The sequence below is a fragment of the Mizuhopecten yessoensis genome, unplaced genomic scaffold (genome assembly GCF_002113885.1).
Source record: "Mizuhopecten yessoensis strain PY_sf001 unplaced genomic scaffold, ASM211388v2 scaffold11127, whole genome shotgun sequence".
In the NCBI taxonomy this organism is placed as follows: domain Eukaryota; kingdom Metazoa; phylum Mollusca; class Bivalvia; order Pectinida; family Pectinidae; genus Mizuhopecten; species Mizuhopecten yessoensis.
In genome coordinates this window covers 375,569-389,528 of record NW_018408893.1, presented here as the reverse complement: position 1 = coordinate 389,528, position 13,960 = coordinate 375,569, and the positions used below count along the sequence as shown (strand labels likewise).

At 35.3% G+C, this 13,960-nt stretch overlaps 2 protein-coding genes across 2 annotated transcripts; one reads left to right on the top strand and one right to left on the bottom strand.

Annotated features, from left to right (window-relative positions):
• Nucleotides 1-665: 665 nt before the first annotated feature.
• LOC110466276 (mediator of RNA polymerase II transcription subunit 20-like) lies at nt 666-6,980 on the bottom strand. Its single transcript, XM_021522677.1, has 4 exons — nt 6,905-6,980; nt 4,131-4,273; nt 2,709-2,980; nt 666-930 (listed from the first exon to the last, which is right to left on the bottom strand). Exons 1-4 carry the CDS (start codon nt 6,919-6,921, stop codon nt 718-720), a joined length of 645 nt encoding a protein of 214 aa, XP_021378352.1. The 5' UTR covers nt 6,922-6,980; the 3' UTR covers nt 666-717.
• A 206-nt stretch (nt 6,981-7,186) lies between these two features.
• On the top strand, nt 7,187-13,960 carry LOC110466285 (small nuclear ribonucleoprotein F). The gene is made up of 4 exons (XM_021522692.1): nt 7,187-7,287; nt 12,317-12,445; nt 12,861-12,925; nt 13,171-13,960. Exons 1-4 carry the CDS (start codon nt 7,282-7,284, stop codon nt 13,235-13,237), a joined length of 267 nt encoding a protein of 88 aa, XP_021378367.1. The 5' UTR covers nt 7,187-7,281; the 3' UTR covers nt 13,238-13,960.

Sequence of the window (13,960 nt, the reverse complement as noted above, 5' to 3'; positions counted from 1 at the left end):
TATCTTTATCCTAGGGGTCTTGGTTATTAAGAAGAAGTTGTTGAAAGTAAAATATTGACGCCGGAAGACGGACGCCGCACCACGGCAAAAAAATAAAAGTGAAATAGCCTGGAGAGAGGATTACATACAGGAAATGCTGCAATATGGCCAATAATTGTACCGACATAAAACTGTATTTACTCTTTATACAAACAGACAAAGTCATGTTCTTTTTATAGCTGTATATCATGATCATCTCATAGTTACATGTCCATATGAATCTCTAATATAACTGGTAAATATGTCAATTTCAATGTATTTTGAACCAAGACCTCGACGCTGCTGACTGATATAAGCTATTCCAGTTAATCAACGACTTAAAATAAATCGTCTCTATATACATGTATCTATGCTTAGTTTCCTTGCCTATTACTTCTCTACTATAAATGAATTGAATAACAACCTTGTTCATGCTTCATATCCTTCTGCTAAACCATTTAGAAAAGACGCAATTTCTGAGTGGCAGAAAGTAGAATTACCAAGTAATAGTAAGTTTTAAACCATTCTTCAAACCTTCCAGCGACATATTATGTACACATCTATTGCTCATGTGTATCAAATATTAATACAATAAACACAGTGATATCTTTGACTCGAAGAAAATAAATTCAATTCCACTCCAAATATGTTCTTTAACATACTTTTATTTCGTTTGAATTTGAACTGGAGAAACTGCCATCATCTGTTCTGCTGCCCAGGAGTGGCAGTTTTTCTGAAGGCATTGAAGTGCTCCAGGTACTGGTTGATAGTGTCTGCAGGAGTGTATAGAGAGTCCATTTTAGTTTTTATGTATGATGGTGGAGTATCAGCTGTATTACCCACAATGCTCTGTAAAATTTCCTTCATCAGATTCCAACAATCACCCGGAACTTGAGAAGGACAATATTCAACCTGAAATGAAACAAATAACCTACATCAGTTCACATGTGAACCACACACCTGACAGTCCTGCTCATGCACACATAAACCTGGACATAATCAGGACTGACATTATTTTTATATGGCTGTTTTCTCATTTAGAAATTAATGTTCTACTTGAGCACAAGGCAGAAAACAAGAGGCCCAATGGGCCTGCATCGCTCACCTGGTATTAATCTCACACTTGTAATCTTAAAAGTGGACTAAAATACAGCTACAGGCAGGATATCAGTGTTTGATTCATAAGAACCTATTAAAAGATTTAACCATATGACGCCTGTGACCTTGAATGTAGAACATGGACATTAGGTTGAACAGAGTTTATAGTCTTCCAACCCAGCATGTTTTTGGCAAATATCATAACCCTGGACCTTTTGGTTATACAGAACAAGTCATTTAAAGATTTAAACATATATAGACCACTGTGACCTTGAATATGGACAAAGGTCATTCATTTTAACAAACTTTGTAGTCCTTCATCCCAGCATGTTACTGGCCAAATATCAATATCCTAGGACTTTCAGTTATTGAGAAGAAGTTGTTTAAAGGTTTTAAACATATTTCACCATTGTGACCTTGAATATAAGTAAAGGTCATTCATTTAAACAAACTGGGAAGCGCTTCATCTCAGCAAATTACTGACCAAATATCATTATCCTAGGGCTCTTGATTATTCATAAGTCTTTCTAAAGGTTTAAAACATATTTGAACCCTGTGACCTTGAATAGATATCAAGGACTTAGGTCATTTGTTTGAACAAACTTGGTAGCCCTTTATCCCAGCATGTTACTGGCCAAATACCATTACGGTATCCTAGGTATTTTAGATATTCAGAAGTTGTTTAAAAAAATTCTAAGACAATTGACTCCTGTGACCTTGAAAATAAATGAAGGTAATTCATTTGAACAAACTTGGTAGCCTTTCATCCCAGCATCCTTCTGGCCAAATATCACCCTGGGCATTTTGGTTATTCAAAAGTTGTTTAAAGTTTTTATCATATTTGACCCCTGTGACCTTGAAAATAGGTGAAGGTCATTTATTTGAACAACTTGGTAGCCCTTCATTTCCGTTTGCTTCTGGCCAAATATCATCACCCTAGGCCTCTTGGTTATTAAGAAGAAGTTGTTTATAGTAAAATATGTATGCGGGACAGTTGGATGGACGGACGGCCAGGTGATCTACCAAGAAAAAGCCAGTATGATTTGAATTGTAACATATATTGTATGAGACCTAAGACAGCTGGGTACTGGTGGACAACATTGTAACCCCGGGTACTCAACTTGCCCAGGTGTAAAAATGTCTGGTACAAAATCTGATGAACGAGTATCAAATGAAGGATTGTGCACACTACTGTATACTGGGTTCGCTGCAGATTAATTTTCACCTTTTTCGCCCTCATTACACACCCTCTGTAATGAGGGCAAACTTATCATTACAGCATATATATGTAAACCCATCATAAGCATAGTTATAAAATGTGAGGGCGAAATTAACACTGGGCGAAAATTGATTTCATGGGCATAGGGCAAAAGTTTGATTGGGCGAAAATTTCCCAGTATACAGCAGTTGGGCATGACTTATATTTGCACTTAAAGCATGCAATGTCTTTGGTGCAATGTGCCATCACACAACTGTACATATATTTTTACCCTTAATTTATTTTCATTCTCACCTAGCAGACTATTTAACACAGCAAAATACTTGTATTAACTAACACCTTACATAGTATACCAAACTAAATCAGATCTTACCTCTATGAGAACGCCTTTAAAGTTTGCCATCAGGGACACAGAACCAATCTTAATAACAAAGTCTGCCAATTCATATCGCTGGCCACGAGATTCTATTTTAAAACCTTTTCTCTGCTGGAAGAATCCTTCACGTCCTGACTTTGCTTGAGTCATCGTGTTCATAATTAAGTCAAATAACATATCAGACACTAATACAGTCCCGGAGTCCAGCACAGAAAAACAGGTCGCTGGCTGCTCACTGTTGTGTAGGATGTGTATGGACCTCTGTTGAGCTAAAAAAGTAATGAGTTCATAACTACATCAATTTGGTTTTCCAACACATCAATTGATAACTAAACACATTTCTGACACATGGTTAAAGTAACAAGCAGGAGCATTTGGATAAGCCACAACTGGGTAGCTATAGCCTTTTACCAGGAATATTTAGACATTCAGAAAAAAGTATAAAATACACAGTATACTTATGACAGCTTGGTCACATCAAAACCTTTACAACAACATGCATTGATGTTTTGTGTTTAAGTAACAAAGAAACAAAACCTATGAAGGATAATAATTTATTAATTTATAAACACTGACATTGTCCACTAAAAAATACACTTGCTGAAACTTTGGGTGCCAAACAAACAAAAGCCTATAAATACAAAGAGACAGGCGGTCACTGAGAATATTCAGAAGGTAGTGAACTACATAACAACTTTGCTGTTGAAGGAATCCTTCAAGGTAATGGACTGACTCTAACATACAGGCAAGTCTATTTCTTACGATTTGTAAATATACCATGTGTACAGTAAAACATGTCTACCACAAACATGGTTGTTATGAACTCAATATGATGAGAAGCCAAATTAAAGAAGTGAATAGTTAACTAGCAATGAAATCTACCACATAGGGATTGGATGGCGTTTTTTAAATTTTCATGCCAGTATCAAGGAAAAATTGGTTAGATCGATATTGCATGAAGCACGCTAGGACTTCTTTTTTAATATGGATGTAACTGATTTGCTTTCATACCGACATGAAAATTTAAAAAAACGCATTTCAATCCATATATTTATATTTTTATTATAGAAAAATTGTTTCATTTTATTTATTTGTTCTTAAATAATTTATTTATTTACTGCGTTTTGTATATGCGTTGTCCTTTAAACGACATTGGCAGAACAGACCTATTTAAAGAAAATTTGGGCCAACAATTAACCGTAGTCATTTGAGTGTTTGACGCAGGGGCATTCTCCATGTTATCCGAAGCGTAGCGACAAGACTCTCATTGAACAAGGTTAATCTTTGAAGTATGAAGTTAACCATGTGTTACTTCACAAGAGTTTATGTTTTCATACTCGAATAAAAAACATTTTTGCTGGCTATGTTTATATACATGTAGTGGGTTGCAACGCAAATATAAATGTATTTTTGTATTACCATTTTGCGGATGAGACTGGTATGTTTCACAGTCCACACAGAAGTTGCCCGTCTTGGTTGCGCCGATTATATCCATCTGTTTTTGTAGACTGTCTACCACCTGCTGCCCACTCTTGCCCTCTGGTATGTTGTAAGCATAAACACTGCAATATATAACATTAAAATTCAGATCACTACAGGTGATGAGGTAACTCAGTAGATTTGAGGTTACTGTATAAGGTCGAATGAGCTAGGTTTCAAATACTGGTTTGGCCCTGTTGCATTTTAAACACTCAGAACACATTTGTTTCCTTCATCTTTGTTATTTTTTCATTAAAGTTGTAGGAATGGTTTTCTTTAAAAAATCAAAGCTATGATCATGTTGGGAGTAGGTATTTGATGCATACCCTTTTTGCAATGGTGCAGGAATCCTTAAAAAAAAATTGAAATGGATCTAGACTCAGTGTATCAGACCTCAGACCACAATTTTTTTTTAATGTTATTACCAGGGCAAAACCGTTTTAAAAACATTCTGTAATTTAGCTTGAGACCTGATCTTAATAGGTTTTGTTCAGCTTTCCTAGCTATAGACACATTTGTGGTGGGATGAAAAACTTTTCATAACTTTTCAAGATAATTTATATGATGTCAAGATAACTCTATTGTACTGTATGACCCTGAAAATCCATGATCAGGGGCCCAGCAACATACCATATCCTTCCACCATAATAAATATAACACAAACTAATCAACCACGTTAGATAAAGGGGAAAGATCGTGTTCCATTTTGATATGACATGCAGTTTCATTTTCTTCACATGAAAAAAGGAAAACCCCATTTATAAATGAGCTAAAAATTGAGAAATGCACTACATTTGTGCACAACGAACCAGAAGCATTATCTGTGATCTTCATGCCTGTGTTATGGTAAATAAACCTGCCTAAATATCTCTGCATGATTGTAAAAAATAATTTTCCACATTTTTAATGTTATTGGATATCTATGTAGTCGAACAGTAGTGTTTTCCGGGATTTTCCTTTTCACTTCAGCTGTTTAATATTTTCAAATGGGTTTTTGAGCAACACACTTAGAGGACTAGACTAATGAAATTTGCTCCAAATTCCTAAATCGATATGAAATATGAATAAGAATTAATACTATTCATTCATAATACAAAAATTAAAATGCTGCATTTCGGGTACCCTCACCCACCTTAAAACTGTTACCCAAATGCAGGATTATTTCCGGAATCCCATATACATTGTATAAGGGGTTGTTCCCAACCTGATCTACTCTCTCTTAAATTCCTGTGATATATATATATAGAAGCGGAAAATTTAATGCATGGCCAGACCAGGGTTCGAAACTGGAACCTTTGGAACTCTAGATGGAGACTTTACCAATTGGGCTACCTGGGCGCCGAAGAACGACCGTACTAGCCTCTTCTGGCAATACTCCCATACAGTATCATCTAGTCATATGTTTCTGCGCGTTATGTATTTCCACGCAGCCATTTTATCAAGCTACATCTCGTAACTACATGATCTGCTGGACACTACACAGGGACGTTTGGCCATCGTCTGTAAACTGACACAAAAATTACCGGAAGTTCGGCCGGAAAACATAGGAATTAATCACAGATTAAAAAAACACTTTTTATCTTGCTCAAAATTTGCCCATACCTGGAAAAACGGTGATATATTTCATTCATGAACCAGTCTTTTTTGTAGTCTGACAAACGTATGAAAATGTTGTATGCAAATGAGGCCACATCTCCTCACAGACTTTTTCCACTAACAAAGAGCCAAGGAGACATTATTATTCGATAAACAGTGTTTTCAATAAAACATAAACCTTGCACTTTGTAATGCAATGAACTTCCAATTTTCACCAATTTTAAACAGAACAAAATGAGAAATAAGCCTGCAGAAAAAAAGAAAAAATACAGATTCTTTTATAAAAAACAAAAACAAAAAAAACCCATAAATTCGTTCAAGTTGACATATTGAAAAATCAATTAAAAATGTGAAATTTAAAAAAAAATGTTTTGATAATTATTTTGACGATCAAAGTGGTGTTTTTTTTATTCCAAACGAAGCTTTTAATCTTGCAGGTCATTGTAGAGAATTTCTTTTTAATGTATTCAAGTTATCTTTCTGTGAACACTAAATCAAAATACACACACAGAAACATATGACGGCTATTTCCGACGGGAGAACTTTGTTTAAAATTGTTTGTTCTGATTTTTTTTAAAATACAGTTTTATATTGCTAGTTTCTTGTTTCCATTAGTAGATTGTCTACATGTTTATGACAGTCATCCGTAATTTCAACAGTTTTCTGCCGATCTGAGTACGAAATCGCGGATGCTTCTTAAGTGCGCGGAAACCGGTAACACGAGGATAATTATGTATATATGTATTGACAGATGAGGCTAGTACTGTACCCATTTCAGTTCCACTAAATAAAAAAAAATTATTTAGGGAAGCTATTGCCCCTCTTTTAACCATCACATTGGCAAGTTTGGGAAGGGATAGTCAAACTGTAACCCTTAGGAGAATGCATATGAAATATTTGTAACCGGGGCTCATTTAGTTTAGGCAGAGTCCAATCTAGATCTATTAGGCCTACTGGTACTGATCATGACATTTGGAAAATGAAAGTAGAAATTTGTGTCGCCTCCACACATGTCTCTAGCGTAAGACTCTGATTGCATCCGTTTTATTCGATTTTATGATGTGGTACATGTTTTGTAAAATCAAATAATGTCGCATTATTTTCAAATTGATTCTTACCAGACGACACCCATCATGGACAATACAGCTGAACAACCGCCTTTTGCAGTTAATGCAATAGAACTGCAAAGAGAGCTGTAATATATCAGATTGTATTTACAAGCGGAACACTTCTGAATTATTTTTCCTTGTATTTGTTTAGGCTTGTATACAACTTAATTTTGATGTATTAATAATTGTTACATACTATTTTGCGAACAAGTAAATGAAGATAAGAGTGTTGAAATATGTTATCTGATTACATCGTTTCGTTCCGCATATAAAGTTGTTTTAAATAAACTGGATAACCGGAAGCAAATGCAGCGCATGTCATACGTTTAGACCACGCTTTTGGAACGAAAACATAAAGGACAAATTCGGCGAATTCTTCTGCAATCATGACGGTAATTATTGAAACATAAAGAGTTCGAACATGTACATCAAAACAACTCAAATAACTGGAGGTTTTATGTTGCTTAAAATGCGTCATTATGGAACGTTTTTCAGGAAGACCGGCACTTCACGTTGAGTGAAAAACGGGGGGAGGGGGATTGGGAGGGACGTTACATTTGCCCATAATATGACAGATAAATGTATTTTGTCTTAATGTCTCATTTGCTTAAACCAGGAAAACAAAAATACCTGTTGGAATGATATTTACATTAAAAGTAAAATGTTGCCGAAATTATTTAATTTTACCGGGTTGTCTACCTTTATGCATTCATTTGTATATATCACTATATAGGTTAAGTACACTCTGCCGATTGAGCTATATAGCTATAACGACCTATATAGCTATATGCACATATAAATTATAGCTGTATTGAGCTATATTTTCTCAGATTTCAATTTTCATCGAATTAAAGCAAAGTCACATAAAACTATGTTGACTACAAAAAACATACAGTTAGATGTTTATTTTCATATTTCATAAATGTAAAAATTTCCGATTTTTTACATCAATTTTCCGATTTTAAATTATTTTTTAAAAACCATCCTTATATTTAAGGTCTTTTGTTATCGACCTAATGATACAATCTTCTTTTAAAAGTGACTTTGTTTTGTTTTCCTTAAAAAAGAAAATCACTGGAAAATAGCTCAAAAGATCTATTTCAGATAGGTCAATAGAGCTATTATAGGTCTTTACAGTTATATAGCTCAATCGGCAGAGTGTACTGGACCTGTATATTAAGGATATATGTCCCGCTGCAGTCAAAACCCCCCAAAAAAGTATAATTCACATCTTCAAGTTTGGACTATAAGGAACTACTGCTCAGTTGTGTAGTGCGACAGACTTACTCTGATCGAAGGTCCACTACATTGTTCAGATCATATTCTAGGCGTTTCGTAGTACTAGGCGTCGGCCACGCATTATATAAAAAAAATCTCTCGTCGTCAGAAAGCTACGTTATCGCAGCTAGGCGTTTCGTAGGCCGAGTTTCCTCTGGCCTATAACATAGGCCTTTTTTCTATTGGATATGATTTTACAGACAGCGCCTGTCAAAAGTATCTCGCCGTGTAAACCTCTAACAATTTTGGAGTAGCCCTGACATCAGACTTAAACATTTTGACGGATAGTCAGTATTTAGATGTCTGGTGAGGGGACAGGGTGCACTGCTATATGAAAACGTGGAATTCTCCAACACTGTTTGGTATCGGGGAGTGACTTATCAACAAAAAGATGCGGTCCAGAAATCTTCTAAAACAAGAATAATATATTCTGTTTTCGGTCCGGATCAGTACTGTTTGCTAATTTAGTCCCTCCATGACCTACACGGTGGCGTTTGCTCAGATGGGAAATTTTGAACGGTTGAAAATCGAGGACTCGACTGACGGATTTTAGCAGCTGTTGGTGATAATAAGAGCTGATTTGGATCAATAAATAATCAATTTACCGATATATGTGAGGTATGTGTTGTGTCATAGTAGATTTTTGAACTCTCTGATACCAAACGGTGTCAGAGAATTCCATGCTCTGGTCTCACAACAGACATCTATCCGTCAAAATGTTTAAAGTCTGGTGTCGGGGCCAGAGGAAACTCGGGATAGGCATTTCGTTAAATGAGATTTAGGATGTTTCTGTGCTTTCTTTTTGTAGAGCAAGAAAATACTTAAAACTCTGAAAAAACAAAAACAGCAGCACTCGGGACACAAAAAGAAAACAATGTACAAAATTTACAAAAATAGTTCAAGTGCTGATTATCCTATAAAATACCAAAACAACTTTTGGGAAGTACCGTAACATCTTGCATGGTGCTGAATTGAAATGCCGAAGTACCGAAACATTATGACAGATCTGTACCCCGTTTATATCCTGGTTTGTCCATTTTTACTATCCAAACACTGTGGTAGTACTAGTACTGTTGTTCTATTTTAAATATTTCACCTTTATTGTTTTTTCTCAAAAGAGATAAAGTTCCAGAAATTGATTAATTATCACAATTAATGCAAAGAATATTTTTTAACTATTTCCAAATGTATGTACTAGCTAGCCATATACAATCTTGTGTAATGTGGCTCTTGAAGACCCACCTCACTCTCTATGAGATATTATATAGGCTAGCAGTTTTTGAGTTACTTCAACAGTGTGAGAGGTTGCCTTGAAGATACTTATATGTATTGTATGAAACTCATATTTTCAACAGCTGATTTTCCCTTTGCTGAGACACCAATTTTCAAAATTTGTATTTTGTCAAACATTTGTATCATAATATTCTGCTTTTAATTGTTCAACAAGATCAATTAAGGATATTTTATATTGACCCTGTTAAGCTTTTAAATATACGAAAAAAACATTGTATTTTAACATGTCTTCATTTCTGATGTGAAACGGATAACGTGGCCTTTATAGTGTTAATTTAATACACTACTTGAATAGTTACACTGCAGGCTGAATAAAAGAATAACCATTTTACTTAAATGGGATCAATCCATATTATTACATAAATTGTGAGCAAAACCATTTTTTTAGCCATTTAAGCGAGTTATTCATGCATTTTTAGGTCACCTGAGACAAAGTCTCAAGTGACCTATTGCGATAGCCTTTTGTCCGTCGTGCGTCCGTAAACAATTTACATTTTCGACTTCTTCTCCAAAACCACTGAACCAATTTCAATGAAATTTTGCAGGAACCTTCCATGGACAAAGGTCAACAAAAATAGTTGCCGGTTTAGTCCCAAGCCCCCAGGGGCCTGAGGGGTGGGGCCAAAAAGGGTCAAATTGACTAAAATTTCGAAAATCTCTTTCTCAAGACCCAGATATGGTAGAATCAAATACTCTTCATAGATGGAAGGGTCTTAAGGTGGTTTACCAAAATTGTGAATATCTTGACCCTGGGGTCTCACGTTTTCCCCTGGGGAAGGGGGTAAACTTTACTATAGTTTATATAGGGAAATCACATTTTGGACCAACATTTGTTTAATTTCCATTGGAAGTAATTCAATTTGGGTTAGCATTATCAGTATTAGGTAGCAGTTTGATAGTATGCACCTATGAGCCCTGACTGACCCCCAGGGGCTGATGGGTGGGGCCAAAAAGGGTTGAATTGACTGAAATTTCAAAAATCTTCTTCTCAAGACCCAGATATGGTAGAATCAAATACTCTTCATAGATGGAAGGGTCTTAAGGTGCTTTACCGAAATTGTGAATTTCTTGACCCTGGGGTCTCACGTTTCCCCCTGGGGAGGGGGTAAACTTTACTATAGTTTATATAGGGAAATCACATTTTGGACCAACATTTGTTTAATTTCCATTGGAAGTAATTCAATTTGGGTTAGCATTATCAGTATTAGGTAGCAGTTTGATAGTATGCACCTATGAGCCCTGACTGACCCCCAGGGGCTGATGGGTGGGGCCAAAAAGGGTTGAATTGACTGAAATTTCAAAAATCTTCTTCTCAAGACCCAGATATGGTAGAATCAAATACTCTTCATAGATGGAAGGGTCTTAAGGTGCTTTACCGAAATTGTGAATTTCTTGACCCTGGGGTCTCACGTTTCCCCCTGGGGAGGGGGTAAACTTTACTATAGTTTATATAGGGAAATCACATTTTGGACCAACATTTGTTTAATTTCCATTGGAAGTAATTCAATTTAGGTTAGCATTATCAATATTAGGTAGCAGTTTGATAGTATGCACATATCAGCCCTGACTGACCCCCGGGCTGATGGGTGGGGCCAAAAAGGGTCAAATTAACTAAAATTTCAAAAATCTTCTTCTCAAGACCAAGATATGGTAGAATCAAATACTCTCCATAGATGGAAGGGTCTGGGTCTTAAGGTTTATGACCCTAGGGTCTCACATTTACACCCTGGGGAAGGAAGGGGGGGGGGGCGGCAAAATTTATTGTGGTTTATAATGGCAAATGATACTTTGAATATTACATGTTATTAACTTGATTGGAATTATAACCTTGAGTTGAGAGTTTGATACTTTGAACATTTTGAGCCAGCCCTACCCCCGGGCTGATGGGTGGGGCCCAAAGGAGTCAGTGTGCTAAAATTTCTCATTTTCCTTGTTTAGAATCAGAGGTGCTAGTTTCAAATACTTTTTAGTCTTAAATCTGTATGCTAGATATTGAATAAGGTGGTTTTATTGTTTTTTGTCACTTTGAATAATATTTCTGTTCATGTTAAAAACAAAATCAACTCTCTGTATAAATATATCAGGTGACCGTTAAGGCCCATGGGCCTCTTGTTTGTTAACCATTTCATCTCGGCCTGGAGACCAATAAGAATTTCTCCAGATCAATGCACGGTAAAGTCTACTGAAGTTACTCAGGTGAAAGGGTTAAGTTTTCCACCCTGATATCAGATTGAAAGCACAGTGCTTCAAAAGTATGCAGTAATGATCTGTTTACTGTTACTATATATATATAGTACACATAGAGTACAAACCAAAAGTCCAGGCTCAGGTTTCATTGTTACTTTTTTTTGTTAATTGAAAATTAAACTAACTCTAACATTTAAATCATAATCCCTATAGGCTTTTGGCTAGTGGCTAGTATGAATGTCCATCACAGTATCCACTCACTTCATCTACAAAAAGATTAAAAGAAACACATTTGTTGAAACAAGATTGATGTTCATGAAAAGATTTAGTCCTTACTCACAGTGTTGGTCCCATATGCCATATCCTGCATCCAAGTGATCTTTGTCTGATGGCAATCACAGGCATGTTTTCTGTTTCAAACTGGATATCCAACTGGCTTCATCAGGATGGTCCTTTATGTTTACTTGTAGGTGTAATTGATATAGCTCATCTATATATATTCTTAGGTTACAATGAGAATCTCAAAATGTGTTTGTGAATCCCGAAGGAAAGCCTGATTTCGGGACTCAAATATCTGTGTCCAAAAAAACACTGTTAACATCTTTGATTTTTTATTTTAAACTTATGTTTGGCTATATTGAATTAATCTGATTTGACTTTCAGTCGACACTGCCTATGAACCCGAAGCCATTCTTGAATGGTCTAACGGGAAAACCTGTGATGGTGAAGCTGAAGTGGGGCATGGAATACAAGGGCTACTTGGTATCAGTCGATGGCTACATGAACCTACAGGTAAACATGACAAAATGCATATGTACAAATGACACTGACAGCATGGCCTGTAGCCCTTCTATAATTCTAATCTATAAAAAGAGTTAAAGTTGGGGGAGCAATTATTTTGTACAGTCCAATTGTATAGACACATTGCTCAGTGTTTATAGTCAGTTATCAGTTAATTATGTATCATCTTCAAAATGTTGCAATTGTTATACGATCTTGTTGATTATTTAGATTAAGAATGAAAATTTGATAACTTTGTAATGTAAAAAAAACAGTAGAATATTAAACTGTAAAATGTTGTATATTATTAATAATAACTATTATGATAAGCAGAAAGGGATACAATTATTTATAGTTAACTGTATTATGATGCTTGTGTAATTTCATTTAAATACCAGAGTACTTAATTTTCAATTTCTTTTTTCAGTTGGCAAATACAGAAGAATTCATTGATGGTGCCCTCACAGGAAATCTGGGTGAAGTCTTAATAAGGTAATATATTTTAGGTAGAATTTGATGGTTCAGTAAGTCTGTTAAAAATCACATGTAATATTTGTAATTTTGGTTCCTTTTCTAATTACTTACTGCTGGTTTGTCATAATTCAACACATTACAAAGCAGTGTATTTTCATCTTTCTATCTCCCATATGCCATGTTAAACATTATTTACAGAGATTTTGTTTCTAAACAAGTACAAGATGCATTTTTTATTGACTTATGTAATGTGTTTTTTGTAGATGCAATAATGTGCTGTACATCCGAGGAGTTGAGGAAGAGGATGAAGAGGGCGAGATGAAGGATTAAACATCAAAATATTGATTCTCTACTGATGTTGTGTTGAACAATAAACAGTGTGTACTGTCAAGTACCAGGCAAGCAAGCATATACATGCAATAATAGCTGCTGTGGACGGAACTGAATGTACATAGAATTCCAGCGGTGTAATATCGCTAAACCTGAATCATGAGTACCGCGTCTAGAAATGATAATACTACCACATTCAGGTTATCAGTGCAGTATCATGAAAGTATGCTGTCCTTTAAAAGATGATTAGACCATGTAAATGAATATTCATGTTTCCTGTATGTAAACATATAAAATAAATAACAAATGTTTTACTTGGAAATGATATTTTAAGTAATCTTGTTTTAATTCTTGTTTGAATTTTCCAAAGCTACAAAAGTTTGGATAGATAGAACAATTGAAACCAATACAGTTACAAGAAACATGTATATATACTATTACATGGTCTTATTTTAGCAGTGCTAGTAGGGCTGGACAAGGTGAATGTTCCACTTGTGTCCATTTGTTTGGAAATAACAAGAGTAGAGGGAGATAATCTAAGATTTCTATTTTGTCAGGTAAAGAGTTGCATACTCTGGGAAAGTATGTCTATTGACCATGTTAGCTTTCATTGATCATGTCATTCTTATCACATTTTTGTTTCTTCATTGTTGTTTTATATTGTCATATCATACAAATGAAAATAAATAATAACAAGTGGTCATTGGGCCTGTATTAGTCAAA

Coding starts and splice junctions, on each gene's coding strand:
- LOC110466276 (XM_021522677.1), bottom strand. Junction 2,981..4,130: donor CCAGTCTCATCCGCAAAATG/GTAATACAAAAA, acceptor TTACTTTTTTAG/CTCAACAGAGGTCCATACAC. Junction 931..2,708: donor TTAAAGGCGTTCTCATAGAG/GTAAGATCTGAT, acceptor GTTTCATTTCAG/GTTGAATATTGTCCTTCTCA.
- LOC110466285 (XM_021522692.1), top strand. Junction 12,446..12,860: donor ATGGCTACATGAACCTACAG/GTAAACATGACA, acceptor TTCTTTTTTCAG/TTGGCAAATACAGAAGAATT. Junction 12,926..13,170: donor CTGGGTGAAGTCTTAATAAG/GTAATATATTTT, acceptor TGTTTTTTGTAG/ATGCAATAATGTGCTGTACA.